Raw genomic sequence first — 23,993 nt, 5'->3', positions numbered from 1 at the left:
ATGACCTACAGGCGCAGCGGGGCGGCCTCGGTGGTGCTGAACGTGGGCGGCGCCCGGTACTCGCTATCCCGGGAGCTACTGAAGGACTTCCCGCTGCGCCGCGTGAGCCGGCTGCACGGCTGTCGCTCGGAGCGCGACGTGCTCGAGGTGTGCGACGACTACGACCGCGAGCGCAACGAGTACTTCTTTGACCGGCACTCGGAGGCCTTCGGCTTCATCCTGCTATACGTGCGCGGCCACGGCAAGCTGCGCTTCGCGCCGCGGATGTGCGAGCTCTCCTTCTACAATGAGATGATCTACTGGGGCCTGGAGGGCGCGCACCTCGAGTACTGCTGCCAGCGCCGCCTCGACGACCGCATGTCCGACACCTACACCTTCTACACGGCCGAAGAGCCGGGCGCGCTGGGCCGCGACGAGGCGCGACCCGGCGGTGCCGAGGCGGCTCCCTCCCGGCGCTGGCTGGAGCGCATGCGGCGGACCTTCGAGGAGCCCACGTCGTCCCTGGCCGCGCAGATCCTGGCCAGCGTGTCAGTGGTGTTCGTGATCGTGTCCATGGTGGTGCTGTGCGCCAGCACACTGCCCGACTGGCGCGCCGCGGCGGCCGACAACCGCAGCCTGGATGACCGGAGCAGGTACTCCGCCGGCCCTGGGAGGGAGCCCTCCGGGTAGGACGCACTGCTTCTTTGCCCGTCCTGTCCGTCCTGTCGAGTCTGTCCGTCCCGTCCGTCGGTCCAGTCTCCGTCCTGTTTGCCTCCGGGAGGCCAAGCCAGGCCGGGTTCTGGGCCGAGCGCGGCCACAGGCGCGGCGAGCCAAGGGGTGGGTTCGTCCTCACTACCCCCCACCCCACCCCGCTTTCCCCAGCTCTAGCCGGCTCTGGTACGCCCACTAGACGCCCCTCCTGAGGGCGAATCGCCAGCCTTGGGGAGACGCAGATAGAGATGAACAAGCCTCCCATGTTTGTAGTTTACTTTTGAGCAAATTAGCAACCGGTTAATTAGATTTCTCTAAACTTTTATCGTTAGTATTCAACAATTTAACCTTGGGCTAAGAGCAGTTTGAATTATTTGCCAATTTCTGATGGTGTTTGAAAAGATGAAGTCTTGTTATCATGGTGTGGTCTGCTGTACACTGCCCACACACTCTATATACTCTGCATAACATTAGTTGTAATGGAATTTTTATAAAGGAGATTAATTTAGCGATAGACTCTAAATAATGGTTGTCCGTGCCCTTTTCCTCTTCTTTTCCTACCAAGTATGGAGTTAGCAAAGCACCTGTCCACCGTTTGTTACCAGATTCACACTGTAACTTCCGGAAGATCTTCAGGCTGGGGAGGGAAAAAACCATGGGAAACTGCCCTAAGTTCAGAAACAGTATCCAGTATTTAATGGTTTTTCTTTTCACTTTAGTAGGATGAAAGGAAAATATTTTGATCTTTCCTTTGATAGTGCTTACCTTTCAGTAGTGATAGCATACTTCTGTTTTTAGTACTAGTGAGTTTATTTTGCATATTTGGTGGGAGGAATAAACAGTAAAGTTGGGCTTTCAAGGGAGACAGCCTCTTTGGGCACAAACACAAAATTGTATCATGTGTTTTACCTTGGATCTTCTTTTAAGATTTACTCTCCATTCATTTTAAAAACTTGGTTGCTTGCCTGGTAATCTTTTCCTGATAGACATGTGCATGGTTCCACTGGTGCTATGTGCCCTGATACTGGAGTGGATTACTTCCACATAATATTCTTCCTTTGGAGAGTAAAGATTTTTATTTAAATTTAGGAAGTAAATAAACTATCTGGGACCATGGAGTCCATTACTGATATGCTATCTTGACATGAAATCTAAGACACATGCTTTGAAAGGAAATTAATTAGAAAACTCATTTTGTTTAATGTATTAGTTTCTGAGTTTTCAATTTACAGATAAGAATTACTTATTTGGTACTCCATCAGTACAATGAAATTAATTTATGTACTTATGAAAGAAATGAGAGACATGAATAATAATTTTAGGGGGAAAGAGAGAAAGAAACCAAAAAGGGAAGAGACAGATGGAAAAGAGGAAGACTGCAAAAGAAGGAAGAAGATAAATGTTTAATTTGTGTATATGTATTTTATGTATGTATATAATTATTCACGTCAGAACTGTTTCCTAGATACGCAGATATTTCAGGCAGAGACATGTTTTTCTTGGCTTAATGGCCCAGTTTTAAGCTTCACTCTGAGTGTAGGTATATGAAAACCATTATCTGTAATCCCAAACAGATAAACTGAGGGATGACTGAATGACTTGAGGAGGCTGCACATTGCAGAGGGAGCCTCCCACAGGCCCCCTCCAACAGACAACTAAGGTGGTACTTTGAGAATAGTGTCTCAAACCCTGTTTGCTTGTGGTTGCTGAAATTAGGCTTTCTTCCTAAAACATCTTTCTGATCATATTCTGATCATCTCCCAAATGAAGTCGGAACTTCTCTCTTGGCCTTCAAGGCTCTTTACCTTTGGTTTGTTTTGTTTTGTCTTGTTTTGTTTAGCCGCGCTGCGTGGCTTATGGGATTTTTAGTTCCCTGACCAGGGATCGAATGCTGGCCCTTGGCAGTGAGAGTGTGGAGTCCTAACCACTGGACGCCAGGGAATTCCCCAAGGCTTTTAAAAAATTTTTTTTTAATTTAATTTATTTATTTTTGGCTGCATTGGGTCTACATTGCTGCACTCAGGCTTTCTCTAGTTGCGGCCAGCGGTGTTTACTCTTTTTTGTGGTGCGCGGGCTTCTCATTGCGGCGGCTTCTGTTGTTGCGGAGCACGGGCTCTAGGCATGCAGGCTTCAGTAGTTGTGGCTTGCGGGCTCTAGAGCACAGGCTCAGCAGTTGTGGCGCCCAGGCTTAGTTGCTCCGTGGCATGTGGACCAGGGCTCGAACCCGTGTCCCCTGCATTGGCAGGCAGATTCTTAACCACTGGGCCACCAGGGAAGTCCCTCCCCAAGGCTTTTTGCCCGTTAACCACAATCTGCCTTTGTTGACTTACCCACTGTAATTTGCAAGCATCTTTTGAGTATCCACTGTGTTCAAGGTACTCTCGGTATTCCAAATATTGTAACATTTTTGGGTGAGGAAACCGTGTCAAGCTGGCAATTGATGTAGGAATCAGAGGCACAATTGATCAACAATTGGGTTGAGCTGTTCTGGGAAGGTCTCAAGGTGGAAGAGGATGGAAACAAGCTGTCTTTGGAAGGTTGCAGAGGTTGTGCACTGCCCAACACTGGCAGGTGGTATCATTTATGTAAACTACAGTGTTTGAAACCTGTACAACCATGTGTACCCCACCTGGGAACAAAATACGGAGATTTTCCGGGTAATAGGAACATCTAGGGCCTAGGCATGACATTTGTATATTACGTTTAGGGAGTGTGAGTCCAGTGATGGAGTGAGAGATGGAGACAGGGCAATGTTAGAAGGTCTGGAATGAGAGGGAGAATAATTTTATTTTGCAGGCAGTGGTTAGCTGTTGGCAGGTTTGGGGTGAGTGGATCATGAGTATAAGGTAACAAATGTCATGAGTTGTACACCATAAATTGGAAATGGTGGAGACTGGAAATAGGAGGATTAATTTGGAAATTTTTGCAGAGGGAGGGAATGAGAGCTTGGATTGCTTTCAGGTTGGTGAGAATGGAGATGAAATGACAACTCTGGGAGATAGTAGGAAGAATCAAAATAAATCCAGGGCATTGGAAGGATACAGGCTCAGGGACTGAGTAAGTGGATTTCCAGGATCTAGGAGCACTCCCTGCCACCTGCAGGCTCCATTTGTCCAGACCAGCCTGTTCACTTGCTCCTGAACCACCTGGATGTCCCTTACTGTGCAGTCAGTCCCTTTTAGATCATCCATCAAGCCCAACTCTGATTCTGTTTCCCTTTTGAAGCGTTTCCTGACTACCCTAGTAGATGTGATATTTCCTCCTGAGTTTCTTGAGAGACTGCTTACTTGTGTGACTCATTTGGCAGCTGTAATATCCTTCCTAGCATGGTGGTTATTTTTTTATATAACCATGTCTTAGCCACCAAACTAGATGAGATGAAAAGCCCTAGAAGGCATCTAAATTCTCTTATATTGTACTATTTATTATGATAGCATCTTTTAGAAAAAACTATTATTCAGGCACAATAAATATCTATTGTTTATCTACATTTCAAAATATAACCTTCCAGGAATGTATCTTCTCTTGCATAGATTGAAGAGCTCTGTGGGTTAAGGCTGAGGCATTCAGGCGGTAGAACTCTTAGTTGAGGAGAATGGGATCCTGTGCTAGAATGAGAAAAAAGTCTGTTAAGTCAGGGAGTCATTATTTATCAAGTACTTACTGTGCAAAAGGGATAAAGATAAGAATATATGGTTTGGGGACTTCCCTGGCGGTCCAGTGGTTAAGACCTGACCCTTTCACTGCCAGGGTGGGTTCAATCCCTGGTGGGGAGCTAAGATCCGGGAACTAAGACCCGGTAAACCACTCTGCGCAGCCAAAAAACAACAACAGAAAATCCCAAGAACTGCTTAGTTCTTTTATGCAGCTGCATGACGTTCCATTCTATGAATGTCCTATAATTTCTGGACACTTAACATTGTTTCTTGTCTGTAGGGAATGCTGTAGTGAATATCCTTGTACATGTACATTATTTTGCTTTCATGAAAGTATATCCATAGGATAAATGCCTGAAAGTAAGTCATTGGGTCAAAGGACATTTGTACTTGCCTTTTAAAAAATTATATATATATAATTTTTAAAATTTTTATTGAAATATAATTGATTTAGAATGTTGTGTTAGTTTCAGGTATACAGCAAAGTGATTCAGTAACATATGTATGTATTCTTTTTTAGATTCTTTTCCTTTGTAGTTATTACAAGATATTGAATATAGTTCCTTATGCTACAGTAGGTCCTTGCTGGTTATCTACTCCATATTTTGTACTTGTCATTTTCATAGATAATTCCAAATTGCTCTGCAAAAAGTTGTATCAATTTATACTCCCACCAGCAGTGTGTGAGAGACCATGTTTTTTCATACCCTACAAAGCGTTATTAGACTTTTGATTTTTTTTTTTTAGTTATTTCTGAGATACACATTTTAAAGTAATAACTAGAATTATGACTTATAACATACTTATACTTTTGATTTTTTATCATGCTGGAAGGTGAAAAATGGTGTCTAGTAGTTTTAATTTATTTTATTTTATTTATTTATTTATTTTTGTGGTTCGCGGGGCCTCTCACTAATGTGGCCTCTCCCCTTGCGGAGCACAGGCTCCAGACGCGCAGGCTCAGCGGCCATGGCTCACGGGCCCAGCAGCTCCGCGGCATGTGGGATCTTCCAGGACCGGAGCACAAACCCGTGTCCCCTGCATCGGCAGACGGACTCTCAACCACTGCGCCACCAGGGAAGCCCAGTTTTAATTTATTTTTGCCTTGAGTAAAAATGTGCATCTTTACATATACTTAGGACTCACTTATTTTACTTTTCAGTGAGCTGTGTAAATTTTGGCGATGACTTTCTTAGTTGGCGATTTTTAGAAAGAATTAAGAAATTAGCTCTTTGTTAATGACATAAATTGCAAATATTTTGTTCTCTAATTTAGGACCCCATTCAAAGAAAACTACAGGGACTTCCCTCGAGGCACAGTGGTTAAGCATCCGCCTGCCAATGCAGGGGACACGGGTTCGAGCCCTGGTCCGGGAAGATCCCACATGCCGCGGAGCAACTAAGCACGTGTGCCACAACTACTGAGCCTGCACTCTAGAGCCTGCGAGCCACAACTACTGAGCCCAAGTGCCACAACTACTGAAAGCCGCGTGCCTAGAGCCCGTGCTCCACAACAAGAGAAGCCACTGCCACGAGAAGCCCCTGCTCACTGCAACTAGAGAACGCCTGTGCACAGAAACGAAGACCCAACGCAGCCAAAAATAAAATAAATATTTTTTTAAAAAATAAATAAATAAAATAAAATTAAAAAAAGCCTCTGTGCTCCCAATGCAGGGGGCTTGGGTTTAAAAAAATAATAAATAAATAAATTTAAAAAAATAAAACATGGACCATATATAAATAAGTTGTGCCTTTTACTTTTTGGTCCCTCAGTTTTCTCAGCAGCAGTGTTCTCTCTTTTTTTTAAACTTTTAAAAATTAATTAGTTAATTAATTTTATTTTTGGCTGTGTCGGGTCTTGCTGCGCGCGGGCTTTCTCTAGTTGTGGCGAGCAGGGGATACTCTTCGTTGTGGTGCATGGACTTCTCACTGCGGTGGCTTCTCTTGTTGTGGAGCATGGGCTAGGTGTGTGGGCTTCAGTAGTTGCAGCGGGTGGGCTCAATTGTTGTGGCTCACAGGCTCTAGACCGCAGGCTCAGTAGTTGTGGCACACGGCCTTAGTTGCTCCGCGGCATGTAGGATCTTCCCGGACCAGGGCTTGAACCCATGTCCCCTGCATTGGCAGGTAGATTCTTAACAACTGCACCACCAGGGAAGCCCAGCAGTGTTCTCTTTTGAGTTTTAAATCTCTTTAGCATGCAAAGCCTTGCTGTAATTTTAATCTGTTCTTTAGAAATTATTTCTAAAAGTTGCTTTGTGTTGTGAGACTTTGAGATGTAAAGATATTTAAATTTCTTTAGGTGTTATTTTAAGCCCAAGTTTAAAAAATGAAATAAAAATGAAACAGCAGGTGATAGAAATTTAAAACTCAACTGTATTATTTCTGTTGCCTTTTAGGTCAATATTATGTAAATTCAATAGGTTTTTTAAAGTACTTTAAAAATAAAAAGCAGTATTTGAAACTGAAGATGAAAGTCTCAGTGCTTTTACTTTGCAGATAAGGTGGATATTTTCGGAAACCAGTAATTAATAGATCTCTGATAGGATTGAACATAACCCAGAACCTCAGTTAAAGTCTGTTCTTTCACAGTGGACTGTTTCTTTTAATATGTGTACAGGGTTTTTCTATCTGCTGCCAATTTTAGAATTCAGTGGAAACTTCCTTTTAATACCTTTTCTTTAATCAAAGTGCTTTTTTTCTCCCTTTTGGTAAGCAAGTTATTTTAAACATTATTCTTTTTTTTTTTCCAAATGAAAACTTTGCTCATTGGAAAAAAGTACGGTTCTAAGTGTTACAGAGTAAAGAGTAAACATGCCTCTTTCTCCTGCATCCTATTACCCAGTTTCTGAGTATTCTTCCAGAAATTTTCTTTGCATATATACAAATATACACACTACATATATATGAGTGTATATATGTGTATATCCACTATCCACATAATTATATATGCATATTATACACATGTCTCTTATTTATTTATATATATATTTATTTATTTGACTGCACCGGGTCTTTGTTGCAGCAGGTGGGCTCCTTAGTTGTGGCATGCAAACTCTTAGTTGCGGCATGCATGTGGGATCTAGTTCCCTGACCAGGGATCAAACCTGGGCCCCCTGCATTGGGAGCATGGAGTCTTATCCATGCATCACCAGGGAAGTCCCTACAGGTGTCTTTTTATTTTTTTAATAAATTTATTTATTTTTTATTTTATTTTTTGGCTGCGTTGGGTCTTTGTTGCTGTGCACGGGCTTTCTTTGGTTGCAGCAAGCGGGGGCTACTCTTTGTTGCAGTGCGCAGGCTTCTCATTGTAGTGGCTTCTCTTGTTGTGGAGCACGGGCTCTAGGCACACGGCTTCAGTAGTGCAGGCTCAGTAGTTGTGTCGCACGGACTTAGTTGCTCTGTGGCATGTGGGATCTTCCCGGGCCAGGGCTTGAACCCATGTCCTCTGCATTGGCAGGTGAATTCTTTTTTTTTTTTTTTTTTTTTTTGCAGTACGCGGGCCTCTCACTGCGGTGGCCTCTCCCGTTGCGGAGCGCAGGCCCAGCGGCCATGGCTCACGGGCCCAGCCACTCCGTGGCATGTGGGATCTTCCTGGACCGGGGCACAAACCCATGTCCCCTGCATCGGCAGGCGGACTCTCAACCACTGCGCCACCAGGGAAGCCCTAGTAGGTGGATTCTTAACCACTGCACCACCAGGGAAGCCCCCTTACAGGTGTCTTTGAAATTTATAACTGGGATCATTCTATAATCTTGTTTAGCAATTTGCTTTTTTCACTTAACATCTAGGAACTCTTTCCACATCAGTTAATATAAATCTTCCTCCTTCTTTTTAAAATTTGTGTAGTATTCCATTGTATAGATGGGCCACAGTTCATTTACAAGTGTCTGTCCTATCAATTATAGTAATGGCTGTAATAGTCAGTATTTATTGAATACTTATAATGTGCTAGTCACTTGTTAAAGTTTTATAATTATTTTATCATCTAAGCCTCATAATAATCCTACAAGGTAGCACCATTCTTATCCCCATTTTATGACTGAGATTTAGATAGATTAAGTAGGATGTCAGACTCACATAGTGGTTAAGTCGTGACCTGGCATTTGATTCCCAGGTCCCTGCTCTACTCTGCTGTGGAATGGTTAGCTCGACTGTAGTTTTTCAAAAATGCAAACAGGAGTGCAGAACACAGTCTTTTTCATGTTTCTTTGCAAATTGGTATAAGTGCATATGTTGGATAAATTCCAAAGTGGAAAAATAGCTGGGGACTATTATAATAGCTGGTGCTGTGGTTAAGAATCCGCCTGCCAACACAGGGGACATGGGTTTGATCCCCGATCCAGGAAGATCCCACATGCTGCGGAGCAACTAAGCCCATGAGCCATAACTACTGAAGCCCGCATGCCACAACTACTGAAGCCTGCATGCCTAGAGCCCCGTGATCCTCAACAAGAGAAGCCACCGCAATGAGAAGCCTGCGCACCACAACGAAAGAGTAGCCCCCGCTCGCTGCAACTAGAGAAAGCCTGCGCACAGGAACGAAGACCCAACGCAACTCAAAATAAATACATAAATTTATAAACAAACAAAAAAAACAGTACCTTATACAATGGGCTTTTAAAACAAATTGTCCCTATTTCTCATTTAATCCGTATAATTTATTTAAATGGTGGATGTTGGTGCTTTAACATTTCTACAGCAAATGCTCTAAAGAATTATTTTTAACTTAGGAGACTATTGAAAATAAAGCAAACTTCAAGCATTTTTAAAAAATGTGATTTCTTTATGCCAATCAAAATTTGTTTTCTTTGAATACAATTACCAGAAACTTAAAAAGCAGAACAAATCGATCTGTGAAATAAAGGAAATACATGTTTTACGAAGGCAGAAGAAGAAGTTGTGCATAAAACCATCATAAAGTCTTTCAGGCATGTAAAAAAGTATAGATTATAGTACATCGAGCACCTGTGTACCTACCACCCATCTTAAGAAATAAAACATAAAAAGTACAGTTGAAGTCTACTAGGTGCCTTTTCCCCATTGAAATCACTTCCTTTTCCACAGATATAGCCACTTTCCTGACTTTGGTGTTATTATTTTATGCATTTAAAAACACTTTTAGGGAATTCCCTGGCAGTCCAGTGCTTAAGACTCTGCCCGCAATGCAAGGGGTGTGGGTATGATCTCTGATCAGGGAACTAAGATCCTGCATGCACAGAGTGCAGCCAAAACAAACAAACAAACAAAAACACACTTTTTAAAAAATTAATTTATTTTTTGGCTGCTTTGGGTCTTCATTGCTGCGCGGGAGCTTTCTCTAGTTGCAGCGAGCGGGGGCTACTCTTCATTGCGGTGCACGGGCTTCTCATTGCAGTGGCTTCTCTTGTTGCAGAGCATGGGCTATAGGGGCACGGGCTTCAGCAGTTGTGGCACGCGGGCTCAGTAGTTGTGGCTCACAGGATCTAGAGCGCAGGCTCAGTAGTTGTAGCACACTGGCCTAGTTGCTCCGTGGCATGTGGGATCTTCCCGGGCCAGTGCTTGAACCCGTGTCCCCTGCATTGACAGGTGGATTCTTAACCACTGCACCACCAGGGAAGCCCACACTTTTTTTTTAAAAGGAAGCGCGTTTTAATCATTGCTCATAATTGGAATTAACGTAAACATGACAATTCTGAGTACAGCTACAAAAAAGTTCCTTAAGATAGTATGGATTCCCTGAAGAGAGATTTCTAATTGAGAAACCTGTCAGTAATCCAGGAAAGGAGGGACATATGGAATGTTCTGCCCCACAGTCTTCCAGGCTCATCCGAGAGCAAGGTGGGGCCCAGGGGAGGAGTCCAGACAGGCATAACGAGCCCTCCACTGGGATGACCCAGGCCCCAGGCCAGGGCATGTGTTGAAGGGGCGATGTGGGCCAGGCAGAAGGCCATGATTCTTCTTGTTGCCGAGTTCCACAGGGCTTCAAGCCTCTACAGGGTTTCCGCAGCTTCGGGGTGTGGGTTGGGAAGCGGCCTGGGCACTTGGAGGCGATCTGGCCGCGTGTTTTTTGGCCTCCGCTGCTGCTGGCATCTCCTGGCTATTCAGGCCCTATTGTGCCCTGCGGTGTTTGTCTTTGGCCTCTTCTTGACGGGACTGTCGCTCCATCCTGGATTAGCCACTGGCTGTTGGACGTGCGGGTCTCACCAGTGTTTTTGGCCGCTCTCCACCTGGGGACCGTCTGCATGTCCGGTGCAGGAGTGACGTGGCAGCCCATATGCACAGTAGTGCATGTTCCCTCAGAACTGGGGGCTTTGGCAGGAGGGGCGGCTCAGCGCAGGGAAGTTATCCAGAGCCCAGGCCCAGGCTTGTTCTCAGTTCAGGCCCAGTGGCATGTGGGGCTCTGGATGTGCCCTCCTCCAAGACAGCTATTCCAAGGTGTAGTATGCGGGGGCTTCCATGGCTTCAGCCTCCTCACCAGGCAGGGACGCCTAGCAGGTCTAAGCAAAGGGGCAAATCAAAAACACTTTTAATATATGCTTGTACATACATATGTATTTACACATAAAACATAGCATTGTTTTTGCATTTTTAAAACCGTTTTTAGGGACTTTCCTGGTGGTGCAGTAGTTAAGAATCCGCCTGCCAATGCAGGGGACACGGGTTCGAGCCCCGGTCCGGGAAGATCCCACATGCTGCGGAGCAACTAAACCTGTGTGCCACAACTACTGAGCCTGTGCTCTAGAGCCCGTGAGCCACAACTACTGAGCCCACATGCCACAACTACTGAAGCCCACGTGCCTAGAGCCCGTGCTCTGCAACAAGAGAAGCCACTGCAATGAGAAGCCCGTGCACTGCAACGAAGAGTAGTCCCTGCTTGCTGCAACTAGAGAAACCCCGCATGCAACAACGAAGACCCAACACAGCCCCCAAAAGTAATAATAAATGAATAAATAAATAAATAATTTTTTAAAAAAAGAAAAGAATTGGGGGAGGAAAGGACTTGGGATTAGCAGATGTAAGCTATTTTATATAGGATGGATAAACAAAAAGGTCCTACTATATAGCACAGGGAATTATATTCAATATCCTGTGATAAACCATAATGGAAAAAAATATTTAAAAAAGGAATGTCAGGGCTTCCCTGGTGGCACAGTGGTTGAGAGTCCGCCTGCCGATGCAGGGGACACGGGTTTGTGCCCCGGTCCGGGAAAATCCCACATGCTGCGGAGCGGCTGGGCCTGTGAGCCATGGCCGCTGAGCCTGCGCGTCCAGAGCATGTGCTCTGCAACGGGAGAGGCCACAACGGTGAGAGGCCCGCGTACCGCAAAAAAAAAAAAAAAAGAATGTTAAAAAATAAGTAAAAAAATAGAAAGTAGAAAAAAAAAGAAAAGAATTGGTATCAGTTTTTATAAGATGATCATGTCTGAGGAGGATGGTCTCTTGATATCATTTCTTTTTTAAAAAATTCTTTTACTAATGCACTGCCAATGAAATTTAAAAAAGAAGGAGTAGAACCCATCGGGTAGTTGTATATGGATTGGGAACAGATCAATTCTTGCAGTGAGTTGATCTTCTTGCATCATTATTTAGATGGATTAGTGTCTCTTTGGAGTGGAGGTGAAGGTGCTAGGGGAGATTATTGTACCTGCAGGATGAAGGGCGCCCACCCGGAGTGGAGAACGCTGGTGGCCTGGATGGGCAGGTTTTGATGGGTCTGGGTTTCTGTTGCTCTCATCTCTGGGAAGTTTTTTAGTAGTGAGAACCAGAACCGCAGATTTTGGGTCTCTCCACTTGTTATGTGTAGGTTCACCTAGAACATGGTGGTTTACTGAAAACTCATTCCTCAGCATCTGGTGAAGAAAAGCTGCCCTGGTGTCCCCGACTTTGAGAGCATCTGGTAGAGATACACACAGAAATGTGGATGGTTTCTTCAGAGGCAGCCCAGAGCCAAGTCCTCGATTACAGGGTAATGAACACAAACACTGAAGCATGGTGTTGATGAAATTCTTTTCATAATTTGGCTCTGGAAAGATGATTTCTGTCTTTTCATCTGTTAGGAAAATCAAGAGACTGGTTCACAGTGTCCATCTCTTTTTTGTTTGTTTGTTTTTGTTTTTTTTGTTTTTGTTTTTGCGGTATGCGGGCCTCTCAGTGTTGTGGCCTCTCCCGTTGCGGAGCACAGGCTCCGGACGCGCAGGCTCAGCGGCCATGGCTCACGGGCCCAGCCGCTCCGCGGCATCTGGGATCCTCCCGGACCGGGGCACGAACCCATGTCCCCTGCATCGGCAGGCGGACTCCTAACCACTGTGCCACCAGGGAAGCCCGGCCATCTCTTGTAGTAAGATTTTGCTGGGTGGTTTTCTTTACTTCGCTTGCCTCGAGGCATCTGCCTGGTTCCCTCCGACCCACACATCTCTCCAAGGTCCAGGATGGTGTTGAAGGTCTGCTCAGTCTTGGGCCGTCTGCTCATATCCTTGCAGCTGTAGCTCTTTGTGCCCTTCACAGCCAGCCAGTGGCAGGGTCTTGTTGAAGTCTTCTGCCATCTATCCCCCATTTCATTTCATTGCATTATTTCATTTCATTTCATTCCCGTCATCTGCCAGCTTGGGCCCTCCATCTCTCTTGCCTGTGTCACAGCCTCCTGATTGTTCGCACCCTCCAGTCAGCCCATAAACATCTGCCCGCTGTATATTCCCACAGTACACTTGGCCTCTTCCCAGCTCACAGGCCTGGCAATATGCCCAGCACATGGTAACCTCTTAAGAAATGCTTATTCAACAAATGAATCCACCTGTTGCCAAATCTTTAAGGGGTTCCCTTTGCCTTTAAAGCTATAACTTGACTTTGAAAATCTGTCAGCTTTGCCATAAGGCTTCAGTGTTGCCATAAGGCTTCCAGCCATAAATCCTACAATCACGCCTCTCTCCACTGCACATCTCACTTGGCAGCCCAGTGAGGATCCCTGTTCTCTGCGTACTATGCATTCAGTTGTGAGAATTAAATGAATTAATATGTATACATTTACAGAAAAATGCTTGGTACTTGAGTAAGTACCTAATGTATGTTTTTGTTTATTTTCATTACTGATCTAGAGTACAAGATAAAAATATATGAGTGGTATGGATTTTTTCTTTCTGTAAGGTAATTAAAATACATAAGAAAAAAATCAAGTTTTTTTTTGTTTGATTCCTGCCTTTTTCCCCCATTGAACTTATGGAGAAAACTTTTATAAGGACATGAAAGAGACTGTAGAGAATTTGGTGGACGGTGATGTAGTTTGTTGGAGATTTTTATTACACCATGTATCATCACACTGTATAGCCCTGCTAGAAATGCCTCATACGTTCAAGCCTGAAAGCTTGGGGTAGGAAGGGTGCAACTTTTCTTTTTGTGCTACTCCTGGGGCTGTGCTGGTTGATTCAAGCCACTGACAACTTCATCATGGTGATTGCTCTTCTAGTTGGGCATGCTTTTCACTTTTTCTTTAAAATTTTTCTTAATTGGAAAAATGTGCACATGGTAAATCATTTAACAGCACAAAAGGTAATAAAGTAGAACGTGAGTTTCCATCCTGCGGTCAGGCTCCCTCCCTAGAGGCAGCAACTGATATTAACAGTTTCTTAAATATCCTTCCAATATACGCAGACACACACGCACACACACACGCGCGCACACACACAATTAGAGCATAATATATGTACTGGTCTGCACCTGTACATCTTGAAGACTGTTTCACATCAAAGCTCAGGAATGCACCTTAACTCTTTTTCGTGGCTACATGGCATAAGGTAGAATCATAAAATTTCCAATGTCAATTTCATATGGTTCAACCTAATAACTTTAGGAAATACATTTATGTAATCAATCTCCTCTGGAGAGATGTTTATATATTTTTTTATCCTTGGGTATTACAAACAGTGGATCTCATTGTACATATTCTTATGTAAATATGCAAGTGTGTTTGTAGGATAAATTCCTGGAGTAGGTGGCTGGGTTTCACGTGCAATATAAAGCTTGATAGGTTCTGCCAATTGCTCTTTTAAGTGGTTGTACCGGTTTATGCTACAGCCAGCAGTGTGTGAGAATATAGGCAGAATTCTTGGGAGAAGAGAGAATGAAAGGATGGAGATTTCATTCTTGCCTTCTCTTGCACTCAGGAAAACACTGACATGATCTCCTTTTGAGTGTGAAGGGAAGACTACAAGCCCAGAGATGGTTTGTAATAATGATAATTATAGACACGATTTATTGAGCACTTACCATTATTTCATATTAATTCATTTAATTCTTAAGACAATCTGAGAGATAGGTCTTACTGTTATTCTCATCATTTAACCATTGAGGAAAATTCAGGAAGAGAGATTAAATAGCTTATCCGTGGTTTCACAGCAAGTTACAAGTGGAGAAGGGCTCCTTGCTTCAGGAGCCTCCTGTCTTCTCCCCTTCGTTGGACAGTTTCATGTATGTATTTTTATTTTGGGTAAAAAATACATAACATAAAATTTACCATCTTGCAATTCTGAAACTGTGTTAAGAACCAGCAGTATGAAAAATGCTACTCTAACACATAAACCATGGAGACTAAGAGATTGACATATTTAATAGTAACAATTAACATTGTCATAAAAATCATTAGCATTTTCAGATGTTCCTTAGTGCTTCAAAGCCCAGTAGATCCGTGTTTTATTACCTGTGCCACTGCAATTTCTTAGTTGTGTGATCTTGGAAAAGATGTTTGACTTTTTAACTTCAGTTTTGTAATCTGTAATATGGAGATATTAGGGGAGATACCCGTTAAACAACAACTTGTCCTTTTCCTCTTCCCTCAGCCCCTGGTAACCACCATTCTATTTTCTGCTTCTCTGAATTTTGACTGCTTTAGATACCTCCTATAGGTAGAATCATACAGTCTTTGTCTTTGTGTGTGTGTGAGCCTGGGTATCTTTCACTTAGTATAACGTCCTGAAGGTTCATCCATTTATTAGCATGTGACAGGATTTTCTTCCTTTGTAAGGCTGAATAATATTCCATTGTAAGACTGTGACACATTCTATTTACAGAGTCATTCATTAATGGACATTTGGGTTGCTTCCACCTGTTGGCTATTGTGAATAGTGCCGCTATGAACACAGGTGTGTAAATACCTCTTTAACACCCTGCTTTTAGTTCTTTTGGATATATAACAAGAAGTGGGATTGCTGGATGATATGGAAGCTCTGTTTTTAATTTTTTTTTTTTTTTTTTTTTTTTTTGCGATACGCGGGCCTCTCACTGTTGCAGCCTCTCCCGTTGCGGAGCACGGGCTCCGGACGCGCAGGCTCAGCGGCCATGGCTCACGGGCCCAGCCGCTCCGCGTCACGTGGGATCTTCCCGGGCCGGGGCACAAACCCGTGTCCCCTGCATCGGCAGGCGGACTCTCAACCACTGAGCCACCAGGGAAGCCCTGTTTTTAATTTTTTGAGGAACCTCCGTACTGTTTTCCACAGCTGCTGCACTATTTTACAATCCTACCAACAGTACACAGAGATTTTAATTTCACCACGTCCTCATTAATACTTGTTTTCTGGTTTTTGTTTCTAATAGGTATTCTGATGTGTGTGAGGTGATACCTTCGGATTGGTTTTGATTGCATTTCTCAGATGATTAGTGATGTTGAGCATCTTTTCAAATGCTTGCCGGCCATTTGTATACCATCTTTGAGAAGTGTCTGTGCAAGTCCTTTGCTCATTTTTAAATTGGGCTATTTGATTCTTTTGTTGTTGAGTTGTAGGGGTTCGATATGTATTCTGGATATTAATCCCTTATCAGATATATGATTTGCAGATATTTTCCCCTATTCTGTAGCTTGCCTTTTCACTCTGTTGATTGTGTCTTTTGAGGCACAAAAACTTTTAAGTTCGATGTAGTCCTACTTGTCTATTTTTGTTTTTGTTGTTTGTTCTTTTGGTGTCATAGCCAAGAAATCGTGGCCAAGTTCAATGTCATGAAGCTTTTCCCCTATGTTTTCTTCTAGGAATTTTTAAAAAACTTGTTTTAGGTCTTACATTTAGGCAGTTAATCCATGTTGAGTTAACTTTTGTACTTGGTGTAAGGTAAGGATCCAACTCAATTCAGCACGATTGTTTGAAAAATAAATTTCTTTTTATTTATTTATTTTTGGCTGCACTGGGTCTTGGTTGCTGCACCTGGGCTTTTCTCTAGTTGTGGCGAGCGGGGACCACCCCTCGCCGTGGTGCGCAGGCTTCCCCTTGTGGTGGCTTCTCTTGTTGCGGAGCACGGGTCATGGCACGTGGGCTCAGCAGTTGTGACTTGCGGTCTCTAGAGAGCAGGCTCAGTAGTTGTGGCACACGGGCTTAGTTGCTCCACGGCGTGTGGGATCTTCCTGGACCAGGGCTTGAACCCATGTCCCTTGCATTGACAGGCAGATTCTTTTTTTTTTTTTTTTTTGTGGCTGCGTTGGGTCTTTGTTGCTGCGCACGGGCCTTTCTGTAGTTGCGGCGAGTGGGGGCTACTCTTTGTGTGGTGCGCGGGCTTCTCATTGGGTGGCTTCTCTTGTTGCAGAGCACGGGCTCTAGGCGCACGGGCTTCAGTAGCTGTGGCTCGCGGGCTCTAGAGCGCAGGCTCAGTAGTTGTGGTGTACGGGCTTAGTTGCTCCACGGCATGTGGGATCTTCCCAGACCAGGGATCGAACCCGTGTCCCCCGCATTGGCAGGCGGATTCTTAACCACTGTGCCACCAAGGAAGTCCCCTCAGCACCATTTTTTGATGACAGGCTTCAGTTATCCCTTAAAGCTCCCAGAAGAGCCATTCCAGTCCTTCAAGTTCTGTCAAAGTCACTACATTGTACTGGACAAAAAGCTGTTGAGCACTTGTATGTCTGATGGGAAGTAAGGGCAGGAGATACAAAGATGAATAAGGCAGGGAACTCTCAGGTGATGTGATTGCTCTATGTCTTGATAGGAGTTTCAGTTATAGAGGTTACACATTTGTCAGACCTCAGTGAGTGTGCACATAAGGTTTGTGCATTCCATTGCATGTAAAGTTCAAAAAATGAAACAAATATTGAACTCTGGTTAATAATATGCACTCTGAATTTTTTAGATGGAAGTGCACCGATATCTGGATTTATTTTAAAATGCATCCAAGAAAGAAAGGTTAATAGATGGATATAGGGGTGAATAGGTGATAAGCAAGTATATTTAAAATATTAATTAATTTGTTCCATGTGTGAAATTTTTCACAATAAAATGTTGAGTGAAAAAGATGAGAAGTTAGCACCCAGAGGGAGACTGATCTTCACCTCATACAACATAGTTAATGGCTTTTTATGTCCTGTCCTAGTCTTTTTTGCAGGCAGGAGGGGATGGTTAGCACTAAAAGCATTTGTTCTCCTGTGGAGCCTGTTTGTAAACCTCTGAGTCATTGCCGGAAGTGCCTTCTGTCGTGACGGATCAGTTAGGGGAATTAGAATGACTGATGATTGCCAGCAATTTTTGAGCTCCTCCAGTGCCTACGGAAGGGAATACATTTTACATCGTAACTTAGTACACAACTATATGTAACTGAAACAAAAGTTTTATGAAACTATACTTTGATGCACACTAATATTTCTATTTAATTTCCAAAAAAAACCCTCCATCAATTTTGATCCATTAATGGGCTAAGAACCAGCAGTGTGAAAAATGCTGCTCTAATACATCAACCATGGAGACCAAGAGATTGACGTATATAATTTAATATTAACAATGAACATTGTCATAAAAATCATTAGCATTTTCAGATGTTCCTTAGTGCTTCAAAGCCCAATAGATCTAGGTTTCATTAGCTATGCCACTGCAGTTTCTTAGTTGTGTGATCTTAGAAGAGATGTTTAACTTTTCAGCCTCAGTTTTGTCATCTGTAAAATGGGGATATTAGGGGAAGGACACACTCCATAAAGTTCTTGAAAAGGGTTAAATGAGATGATGTCTACAAAGTGCTTAGCACAGTGCTGAACTGAAAGCCTCTCTCCCTCTCTCTCTCCCTCTCTCTCTCTCTCTCTCTCTCTCTCTCTATATATATATATATATATATATACATATATATATATATATTTAGCTGTGAATTCATGAGCTTCTATTTGTTTGGGCCTCAAAAGAAATCAGAATGGGCTTCAAAGGATTCTGGTATCCTCAGTATCTTCTTCCGTTCTTTTTCTCAGTTTGTTTTTTATAGAAGTAGCCCTCGGAGTGCCCAGTCATTTGCTGTAGTGCTCAGTAAAACACAGCGCTTAAGTTTTCCAGCAGTTGCTGGAGGTGGCACTGGCAAGAGTGCCATTTGGAAACATGGGGAGTTTTGGCAGGCTTAGTGGTGTTTGTTTTTGGAGAATGCCTTGGCATAATCCTGGGTGAAAGAGGGATGCCTGGGGTTTCTCACTTATTCATCTCCTTAGCATGGAATTCTGGATAAATTGTGTCTGACTTGGGGGGTGGGCAGGAGGAGCCCCATGGGCCTCATTACAGATGGGTTTACCTCTTTGAAATTCCCTTACTGAGAGATTATTTAGTGTCATTTGGATTTCCTCCTTTTTAATCTGAACAATTTGGCTGCTGGTGGAAGTAATTAGCTGAAAATGTTCTGGTGTTTTTGGCACAATTAAAATTTTTACTCTTCTTGGGCTTCCCTGGTGGCTCAGTGGTTGAGAATCCGCCTGCCAATGCAGGGGACACGGGTTTGATCTCTGGTCCAGGAAGAGCCCACATGCCGCGGAGCAGCTAAGCCCGTGCACCACAGCTACTGAGCCTGCGCTCTAGAGCCCGCGAGCCACAACTACTGAGCCCGCCCCACGACTACTGAAGTGCAGCCAAAAATAAATAAATAAATTTATTTAAAAAAATCTTTTGGCTGTGTTGGGTCTTCGTTGCTGTGCGCAGGCTTTCTCTAGTTGTGGAGAGCGGGGGCTGCTCTTCGTTGCAGTGCACGGGCTTCTCACTGTGGTGGCTTCTCTTGTTGCGGAGCACGGGTTCTAGGCGCACGGGCTTCAGTAGTCGTGGCGTGGGCTCAGTAGTTGTGGCGCACGGGCTTTGTTGCTCCACGGCATGTGGGATCTTCCCGGACCAGGGCTCGAACCCGTGTCCCCTGCATTGGCAGGAGGATTCTCAATCACTGCACCACCAGGGAAGCCCCTACTCTTCTTAATTTAGTAGGATCTTAGGACTTTATTGCTGGGAGATCCCTTAGAAGATCAGAGTGAGAAGAGCAGCAGGGCTCCCGGCATCAGGTCTAGTGCTCTTGCTCATGTCTGGCTAGAGAAGAGACAGTACTTTAGCTCGAGAACTGATAAAAACCACAGCCGATCAGAGAACACTATTGCTGTGACTGCTTTGCGCTCTTGCAATCCTTTTTGAGTGTGTATCTTATTACTTACTGAATTTACCAGTTTATTACTTAGGATAGCAACCAACTTAGAAATTCTGGTGGCTTAACACAACAAGGATTTATTGGTTGCTCACATACCATGTCCCATGTCCAATCAGAGTCAGGATGGGGAATGTCTGTCTTTCTTTGAACACATACTCAGTGACTTGAGCTGGTAGGGACCCCACCATCTTGGAGCCACTTAGGACACATGCCTTTCAGGTTGCCGTGGCAGGGAAGAGAATTCACACCTACTCTTCCATGCCTCTGCCCAGAACTGTAGTCATTTTGCCCACAGCTCATAGATCAGAACTGGTCATGTGACCTTGCCTAACTGCAAGGGGCTAGAAATATGGGGGAACATATGGAGTATTTGATGAGCATTACCAGGGAGAAGGGATGCCTTTAATATGTTTATTAAAACTGAATATTGAAAAAATGCAGTCTCCTATCTTCTAGATCTACGAAGTTTCATTACCCTCCCAGTTTTCTAAGCCTCCAGGTTCATAGAGGTCATTATGGCAGCAGCTTTTACTGATAGCCTGGTGGGGATAGAGAAGCTGCTGCCAACCACAGAGTAATGGGGTCTCTGTGCAGAACGGCAGGTAATACAATAGAGAAAGAAATAGGGGCAGCTGTGACCTCATCTGCTGATCTTCCTCACTGGGCAATAGGTTGGATTACTTTCACTGTGGGCTGTATCTTCTTGCTTAGTTTGTGTGTAGGCTGAAGAATAATCCCTCCCTCCCCACAAAAGATATCAGGTCCTAATCCTTGGGAACCAGTGGATATTACCTTATATATCAAACGGGATGTTGCAGATATGATTAAATTAAGAATCTTGAGATGGAGGATTGTCCTGGATTATCGCAGGGGCTCTGCATGCTATCATGTGTATCCTTACAAGGTGGAAGCAGAGGGAGATTTGACATGGTGAGCACAGAGGCAGAGATAGGAGTGATGTGGCCTCAAGCCAAGGAATGCCAACCAGGAGCTGGAAGAGGCAAGGAATGGATTCTCCCCTAGAGCCTCCGAAGGGAGTGGGCCCTACTAACACTTGATTTTGGCCCAATGATAATGATTTTGCACTTCTGACCTCTGGGTATGTGAAAAAATAAATTTCTGTTGTCTTAAGCCGCCAAGTTTGTGGTAATTTTTTTGTTGTTGTTGTTTTGTTTGTTTGTTTTTGCGGTACGCGGGCCTCTCACTGTTGTGGCCTCTCCCGTTGCGGAGCACAGGCTCCGGACGCGCAGGCTCAGCGGCCATGGCTCACGGGCCCAGCCGCTCCGCGGCATGTGGGATCCTCCCGGATGGGGGCACGAACCCAAGTCCCCTGCGTCGGCAGGCGGACTCTCAACCACTGCGCCATCAAGGAAGCCCTGTGGTAATTTTTTCAGCAGCCACAGGGAGTTAATATACTCAAGTTACCACTTTCTTGTTGGTCAGTGGTTCTTGCCCTTCTGACCAGTGAGGAATTGGGACTGGAGTGAATACTGGGGTACCAAGTGACTGGGGAATAGGGTGAGAGTGAGAATTTTCTTTCTGTACTCTTTTTTTTTACCTTTGAAATTTAAACCATGTGAATGTACGACCTATTCAAGACATAAATCAAATTAATCTCTATGGCCCTAGGAACCTCCATAGTAGGGGAACATGGTTAATTTTATTTATTCATTTCCCTGAGAAGCATTCAGTGCAATCTGTGTTCTGTGCCATGCACTTTGGGTACTTCTTTTCAAAATGTTGCCCCACAGACCTTACCATCCCACCTGCTACATTTTCTTCTCTCTCCATCATACTTCTCATGTTTGGGTCTAGGTCAATAGTAAGACAGAATTATGTGGAGAAAAATGAATGATGGTATAAGGACAGTAACTTTAAATTTGAATTTTAAAATGTAATTTAATTATAATTTTTTAAATGCCATGTTTAAAACATTTTATTAGTCATATTTGTACTGTACTGTACAGACATGTACTGTAGTGCATTTTCTTTTCTAAAGCTACTGCATGAAATAACTGAAATAAAAATATTTACAAATAAAAAAGTGTAATTTAATTAAAAATTACCTTAGCATTACCTCTCACTCTGGGTCAGGGCTTCCTAACCACTGTGCTGAGGTTTAATTCCTCAGCCTTGGGGAGTGTGGGGCGAGGCTGGTGGCTTCCACTTCAGGAATGCTACCCCTTGACGCCAGTAGGCTATGTAGGTAATATTCTTTTCAACGTGTGCAGTGACATGGAAGGGTTGGTAAATACTGCTCTAGGTTAAATGTGGCCCTATATTTTATTTATTTATTTATTTATGGCTGCGTTGGGTCTTCGTTGCTGCGCACGGGCTTTCTCTAGTTGCGGCGAGCGGGGGCTACTCTTCGCTGCGGTGTGTGGGCTTCACATTGCGGTGGCTTCTCTTGTTGTGGAGCACGGGCTCTAGGCTCTCGGGCTTCAGTAGTTGTGGCATGCGGGCTCAGTAGTTGGGGCTCACGGGCTTAGTTGCTCCACAGCATGTGGGATCTTCCCGGAGCAGGGCTCAAACCTGTGTCCCCTGCATTGACAGGCGGATTCTTAACCACTGCGCCACCAGGGAAGTCCATGGCCCTGTATTTTAAAGATACATGTTGAATCAAAATAGCTATGGAAAACAAACAAACAAACTTGTTGGGTCTTAGTGATTGTTTTGCTCCACTGCAGGATTCCTCAGCCTTTTTTCCACTGTAACGCTTGTGATGAGGATGGTCATGACCTGGTGCTCTTCTGGTGAGGGCACTGGCATTCCTGAAAAGCCCAAAAGGCAGGCTTAGATTCAGTGTCTCCCACACAGCCTGTAGGAAAAAAAAAATACAGTAACATTTTCGGAGATGATATTGAGTTCATTCCTATTTACCAAGAAGTAAATCATTGAAAACTTGGGTGTGTCCACTGTCTGTAGGAACCAAGTCCTTCTGACCTACCTAATAACTTACATCACAGTAGAGAACCACTGCCCTCATGGAATAACATTTCATAGTGTGGCGAGCTGAGTATAAGTTAATTTCAAGCCACCAAGTAAGAGAGAGATTCTTTTTTTAAGTATTAGTGACAACAAGCAAACAAATGTTTCTTTCAATGCTATTACATGCCATATATAAATAAGAACTTCATCAAGTTCAGTTTTCACTTGTTGATGTATTTGTTGTTCTGTTGCATCCCGATGAGTCTGATGATGTTGGTAATGCCGTCTGTTCTTTTATGTTTTCTGGAAAGGTAACTGAATGTGTATGTCAGTGTAGTACTATCTGAAGAAATCTGAGAGCTATTAAAATGCTTAAAAATAAAATGATCAATTCTTCTTTTGTTCTCTTGACAGGATAATTGAAGCTATCTGCATAGGTTGGTTCACTGCAGAATGCATTGTGAGGTTCATCGTCTCCAAAAACAAGTGTGAGTTTGTCAAGAGACCCCTGAACATCATTGATTTACTGGCAATCACGCCGTATTACATCTCCGTGTTAATGACAGTATTTACGGGCGAGAACTCTCAACTCCAGAGGGCTGGAGTCACCTTGAGGGTGCTTAGGATGATGAGGATTTTTTGGGTGATTAAGCTTGCCCGTCACTTCATTGGTCTTCAGACACTTGGTTTGACTCTCAAACGATGTTACCGAGAGATGGTTATGTTGCTTGTCTTCATCTGTGTTGCCATGGCAATCTTTAGTGCACTTTCTCAGCTTCTTGAACATGGGTTGGACCTGGAAACATCCAACAAGGACTTCGCCAGCATCCCTGCTGCCTGCTGGTGGGTGATTATCTCTATGACTACAGTTGGCTATGGAGATATGTATCCTATCACAATGCCTGGAAGAATTCTTGGAGGAGTTTGTGTTGTCAGTGGAATCGTCTTATTGGCATTACCTATCACTTTTATCTACCATAGCTTCGTGCAGTGTTATCATGAGCTCAAGTTTAGATCAGCTAGATATAGTAGGAGCCTCTCCGCTGAGTTCCTAAATTAACGCATTGCAAATCAAATCTTGCATACACTTCATTTGATCGAGTTGACGCTACTTCATATTCATGCATTTCTCGTTGGGTGAGCACTGCAGTGGTACTGTCATCACCTTGGTAGAGTAAAAATTGTCCTTCCCAGCTGAAGGGGTAAAGCAGTTTACTTATTATGGAGTAAATATGATTGAGACTGCACAGGAAAAGGAATGACTCCTAGAGTAAATTTTAGGATCCTGTTTTATTTAGACTTGTCTCTTCCTTGCCTTGAACAATTACATGTTTCATGTTTG

At 43.8% G+C, this 23,993-nt stretch overlaps 1 protein-coding gene across 2 annotated transcripts; it reads left to right on the top strand.

The window, feature by feature from the left end:
- KCNG3 (potassium voltage-gated channel modifier subfamily G member 3) lies at positions 1–23,711 on the top strand (the record flags this gene model as incomplete). Of its 2 annotated transcripts, none has more annotated exons than XM_082671803.1 (2): positions 1–632; positions 23,066–23,711. In XM_082671803.1, the coding sequence occupies 2 exons, from the start codon at positions 1–3 to the stop codon at positions 23,709–23,711; spliced, it is 1,278 nt and encodes a 425-aa protein (XP_082527929.1). The 2 variants fall into 2 exon arrangements, with proteins under 2 accessions (XP_082527929.1, XP_082527928.1); XM_082671802.1 differs by having other exon boundaries at positions 1–665.
- Positions 23,712–23,993: the final 282 nt, after the last annotated feature.

This window comes from Grampus griseus (assembly GCF_964374135.1).
Source record: "Grampus griseus genome assembly, chromosome: 15".
Taxonomy (NCBI): domain Eukaryota; kingdom Metazoa; phylum Chordata; class Mammalia; order Artiodactyla; family Delphinidae; genus Grampus; species Grampus griseus.
This window is presented reverse-complemented; position numbering and strand designations above follow the sequence as displayed.